The sequence below is a fragment of the Arachis ipaensis genome, chromosome B07 (genome assembly GCF_000816755.2).
Source record: "Arachis ipaensis cultivar K30076 chromosome B07, Araip1.1, whole genome shotgun sequence".
NCBI lineage: Eukaryota > Viridiplantae > Streptophyta > Magnoliopsida > Fabales > Fabaceae > Arachis > Arachis ipaensis.
Genome location: NC_029791.2, coordinates 5,282,102 through 5,288,147, shown reverse-complemented (window position 1 = coordinate 5,288,147; position 6,046 = coordinate 5,282,102). Strand labels below are relative to the sequence as shown.

The window sequence follows — 6,046 nt, the reverse complement described above, 5'->3', positions numbered from 1 at the left end:
GAAGCGGATAATGCTTAATGTGCTGTTTTAGAAACTTTTTGAATTTGTTTTGGCATATGTAATAGCTAGTGGTGGTGTAGAACCTTTTAATGGACTTGTTTGTTTGAATTTAAATGTGGTGCTTTTTATTTAAGAAAAAGCTGTGTTTGATTGTTCGGAAAGTGTTCCGAGTATATTGTCTTTGCGGTTGATATGATTGTCTGTTATTGGCAGTTTGTAGCTAGACGAGTATTCTCGTTTGTCTGAGCTGTATGGATAGGGTTATATTTGATTGAGAATATCATTCGCACAGTTATATGATAGATAATAAGATAAATTTGTCTCCTATATATTCGGAGTCTTTTTGAACCTTTAAATACAAAGGTGCAGGTAGGCTAGCCTCGTTAAAACCTCTCCAAGCAAAATCCCTTGGGATAAAATCTTGATAGTAGGAAAAAGAGTACAAGCCTGTCCCTACTTTTTAACTATAAAATTTCTTTAGGGAAGACACATTCCATGTATTAGGCAAGAGTTTACCATCTATTGATTCTAGTTTGTATGCTCCTTGGCCGAGTACTTCTGATACTCGGTATGGACCGTCCTAGTTAGCTGCGAGCTTTCCATGTGCTGGTAGTTTCCGAGTAGTTTCTGTTTTCCGAAGTATCAAGTCTCCTTTTGCAAATGATCTACTCTTGACCGTTTTGTTGTGTTGGCGAGCTAGTGCGTGTTATGCCGCTCTTTGACGTAATGTAGCGAGGTTTCTTATTTCTTCTATGGTATCGAGTTCGGCTCTCCGAGCTTCTTCCTGATTGCTGAGTTGTGTTTTGAATGAGCTTTGGGAGATTTCCAGTGGTATCATAGCCTCCGAGCCATATACGAGCCTGAATGGTGTTTCTTTTGTTGATGATTGTGGGGTGGTGTTATACCCCCAAAGGACTTCAGGTATTAGTTCGGTCCAGAGCCCTTTGGCGTCATCTAGCTTCTTCTTTAGTGCATGTAGGATGACCTTATTTGCGGCCTCAGCTAGTCCATTCGTTTGAGGATGTTCAACAGAGGCGAAATGCTGCTTAATTTTGAGATTCTACAAAAAAGATTGAAATTTCTGATCGGCGAACTGGCGACCATTGTCAGTTATGATATGTTAAGGTATGCCGAAACGGCAAATAATGTTTTTCCAAAGGAATGAAATCATTTTCTGAGATGTTATTTTTGCCAAAGGTTGGGCTTCCACCCATTTGGAGAAATAATCAATGCCGACGATGAGGAATTTTACCTGGCCCGGTGCCGTGGGGAACGGACCGAGTATATCTAAACCCCATTGGTTAAATGGCCAACTGATGTCTGAGTGATGCAATTGCTCGGCGGGTATGTGTATCAGTGGTGCGTGTCTTTGGCAATTGTTGCAGGATCGGATATTTTGTTGGCTGTCCTGTTTCAAAGTTGGCCAGAAGAACCTAGCTCGGAGGACCTTTGATGCTAAGCTCCGAGCACCTGTATGTGTTCCACAGATTCCTTCATGTGCCTCGGCTAATGCTATGTCAGCTTCCGACTTGTTAAGACATTTGAGTAGAGGGCGAGTATATCCTCGTCGATACAGTGTTCCGTTGAATATTGTGAAGGAAGATGCTTGTCGTCGGAACTTTTTATTGTTCTCGACCTCTTCTGGTATAGCACCTGTTTGCAGATAGTGTATAAAGTCGTCTCTCCAATCCTTTCCCTGTGTAACACTTAACACGTTTGTCAGAGTAACAGTGGGGGATGTTATGGTAAACTGTTGTAGTGTAGATAACTCGGTCTGTGTACTACCGAGCTTAGATAAGATGTCTGCCCTTTGATTTTGTTCGCGTGGTATATGTTGTATTTCAAATTTGGCAAATTTTGTAGATAATTTCTTTACTAATAGTAGATATTTAGAGAGGAGAGGATCTTTTACCTGAAAAAGGTCATTTACTTGCTGTACCACTAATAGAGAATCACAATATACTTTGATCGCCGAGATTTGGAGATCTAGACAAAGTCGGAGTCCGGCGACCAGTGCTTCGTATTCGGATTGGTTGTTGCTGGCTTTGAAAGCTAGGTGTATTGAATGTTCCAATATGAATCCGTCCTCGGCCTCCAGACGGATTCCTGCTCCACAGCCCCCATTATTTGAAGATCCGTTTACATATAAAGTCCATTGTTTTGTATGGTCTTCCTCTGATGGTATTGTAAGCTCGGCGATGAAATCTGCCAGGAATTGGGACTTGATTGGTCCTCTGGATTGGTATCTGATATTGAACTCAGACAATTTGACCGCCCATTTTATAAGTCGTCCTGCAATTTCTGGTTTGTGTAATACTTGTCTTAGTGGGTGATCGGTTCTGACGTGTATAACGTGGCTCTGGAAGTAAGGTCGGAGACGCCGGGCCGAAAATACCAGTGCTAGTGCGAGCTTCTCTATCCTTGGATAATTGAGCTCGGCGTGCTGGAGAGTCTTACTGAAAAAATATATCGGATGCTGGACTTTGTTTCTTTCTGTAACAAGGGCCGAGCTTATCGCCCAATCAGTAACTGACAGATATAGAAATAAATCTTCCTGTGAGGTGCTGAACTTCTTTGACTGTTTTAGGGCTGGCCATGTCCAGTACTGCTCGGCATTTGTCTAGATTTGCTTCTATTCCCCTGCGTGTTAGTAAAAAAACTAAAAACTTACCCCCTTGAACGGCGAAGGCATATTTCTCGAGGTTGAGGCGCATGTTGTATTGGCGAATCTGGCCGAAGATTTCTGTAAGGTCGCTGACGTGACTATGTCCGATTTGTGTTTTGGTGATCATATCATCGACATAGACTTCGATATTTTTGCCGATCTGTTTGGTGAAAACTTTGTCCATAAGATGTTGGTAAGTTGCACCTGCGTTCTTCAATCCAAATGGCATAACTTTATAACAATAGTTACCAAAATCAGTGATAAAAGCCGTTTTATTTTGATCGGAGGGGTGCATGAGTATTTGATTATACCCTGAATACGCATCCATAAAACTTAAAGTAGCATAACCTGATGCGTTGTCTACTAAAGAGTCTATGGATGGTAGAGGGTAAGAATCCTTTGGGCATGCTTTGTTTAAATCAGAGAAGTCGACGCACATGTGCCACTTACCGTTTTGTTTTCTTACCATTACCACATTGGCTAACCAGGTAGTAAATCTGATTTCTTTGATAAATTCTGCGTTGATGAGCTTTTAGGTTTCTTCTAGTGACGCTCTTTTTTTTTTTCCTCTCCAAGTTTTCTTTTCTTCTGTTGTACTGGTCGGACTGCCGAGTTTATTGCTAGTTTATGACTGATGATTTGTGGGTCAATGCCGGGCATGTCTGAAGGTGTCCACGCAAAAAGGTCAGCTTGTTTTTGCAGAAAGGTCGTTATGGCTTGTAGCTCTGATGTGTTGATTGATGTACCTACGTAAGTAAATTTGTTAGGGTCATTATTAAAATACACTTTTTGTAGGTCGTCGGAAGGTTTTGGACGTTCGAGAAAATCAGCTCTTGGGTCAAGGTCGGCCAGTGCGTGGTCGTTTTGCTTGAGGTCGACATTGTTGATTTGTTGTCTAAGGCGATTCTGGAATTTCATGCTGATGTTGTAACATTGCCGTGCTTCTCTATGATCTCCGTGGATTGTTACAACCTGATCGTCCTGCAGTGGAAACTTAACACACAGATGAACTGTAGAAACAATGGCGCCGAACTTGTTCAAAAAAGGTCGGCCAAGGATAAGGTTATATGGATTGAAACAATCAACTACTAAGTATTGAATATCATTAGTTTTTGAAAGAGGATGCTCACCCAGTGTGGTTTGTAACCACACTGACCCGAGTATTGGAACTCGTTCTCCTGAGAACCCGACCAAGTCTCCTCCTGTGGATTGTAGCATGTTGTCGCTGAGCTTCATTTTTTGAAATGTGGAATAGAACAGAACATCGGCACTGCTCCCGGGATCCAAGAGTACTTTTTTTACCAGCAGATCCCCTAGCTGACGGGTGACTACCACAGGGTCGTCCAAATTTTGTATACTGGAGTTGAAGTCGGCGTGTGTGAAAGTAACTTCTGGTTGTTGATTAGTTATTTCTGCATCTTGCTGTGGTCCGTTTACCGAGCATATTGCCCGGAACGATCTTTTCCTTGCCGAATTCGAGTATCTGCCACTAGTGTATCCTCCTGAAATGCAATTGATTATACCTCGTGGTCTTTCGTATTGGTTTGAAGATGCCTTCTCTTTTCCTCAGTTTTGTTGTTCGGAGAGCTCGTTTGTTGTGGAGCTGGGGCCGCGCTTTTGGATGTGACCCCCAATGTATTTGTCGAGGTGTCCTTGCCTTGCTAGCCATTCTAAAAGGTCTTTGGCGACCACGCAGTCATCAGTATTGTGGCTGTTGTTCTGGTAGAAAGCGCAGTACTTGGATTTGTCCACGTTCTTTGCATCTTGGTAGGTACCAGCTTTTCTTGGTGGCTTGATCAGTTTTGAATTCAAGATCTCTTTGATTATGTCTTCTCTCTTAGTGTTAAACTGCGTATAAGAATCAAATCGAGGTGTTAGTTTAAAACTTTTCTTAGTACTTGAGCTCTTATCGTCTTCGCGGAAATGTGACTTGTCAGACTTCTGAGCTTGTCTGAGCTCCTCGATATCAATTTGTCCCTTTGCCTTCTCGCAAAATTCTGCTAGAGTCTTCGGCTTGGCTACTGCGATTGTCTCCTGGAACTTTCCGGGTCGAAGGCCGCTTTTAATTTCGTGTAGATAGACCTCGGGGTGGAGGTCTGGTATACTGATTGCGACCTTGGTGAAGCGGGTCATGTAGTCCTTCAAGCTTTCATTTGGTCCCTGCTTGATAGTATTCAAGTAATCGGAGTCGTGCAAGTAAATTGCGGACCCGGCGAAATGCTCTTCAAATAACTTCGCCAACTGCTGAAACCGCGAAATGGAACCTGCAGGCAAAGCACACAACCAATCAAGTGCAGGGCCGTCTAAATAATTCAGAAAACAACGACATAAAACTGTATCTGATGCACCATTGACGATCATTATTGATCGGAACTTCTTGAGAAACTTCCTTGGGTCTCCGAGTCCATCATAAGGTGTGAGGGTCAGCGGCAGAGTGAACCTCTTTGGCAATTCGAAGTTCATTACTTCTTCTGTGAAGGGTCCTACAAGGTCGTCGGCCTCTTCCTTTCCATCTTCGGGTTGGGGTTCTTCGGATCGGGCAGTCTCCGAGACATGAGAGGGTTGGGACTGATGTTCCTCGTCTTCTGCCTGCTGGCGGTGAGTATCGTTGTGCTCAATCCGAGCATGATTTAGTTCAGCGATTTGGGCAGCCATTATTTGGTTCTCGTCGGCCATTCGTTGATTGGCTTGTTGTAGCTCAGCTACCATTCGCATGAGTTCGGATAGTGGAGGAGGCAGCACGTCAGCCATGGATGCAGATGGAGGTGATGGGACCAAAAGAAAAAAAATATGATTTTCTCGGCCCCACGGTGGGCGCCAATTGATCTTGCCTGTGAAATAGATCGGCTTCAATTCCTCGAAATCGGCCGAGCTATGTGCTACAATGTTGAACGTCCGTCTCCTGAAACCCGAGTTTCTTGTGTTCGTTGTTTGTGCGAGAGCACGAGCAATACAAAGAGGGTGGAGTGTACCTGCAAAGGAACTCCGAAGCTTAAGTCAGTGTGTATTCTAGCTTTTTTGGAAAAACTTAGGAATCTAGAAATGTTCTACTTCCCTTTTATATGATGAGTTCCTTGTCTGTTACATTCTCGGCAATAATCTTCGAGTAATTGATATCGTAACCGACCTTATTTTGCCGTTTGGAACGTCGGTTACGATAGAAATATTAATGTCGCCGAGCTATGGCTCATAAGTTCCGAATAGTAACGGAAAATGACGAGCTATATCATACGTTGATAACGGCTATGGGGCCGAGTTATAACGTGCAATAATGACGATCATATTACAAGATAATGACGACCATATCATATTTAATTATTAATATATTACAATTTAAATACACACCCAAAAATCAAATTAGTTAGAATTCAAAATTTTGAA

At 42.8% G+C, this 6,046-nt stretch overlaps 1 protein-coding gene across 1 annotated transcript; it reads right to left on the bottom strand.

The window, feature by feature from the left end:
• Positions 4,232-5,416, bottom strand: LOC110264963. Its single transcript, XM_021107653.1, has one exon. The coding sequence runs from the start codon at positions 5,414-5,416 to the stop codon at positions 4,232-4,234; it is 1,185 nt and encodes a 394-aa protein (XP_020963312.1).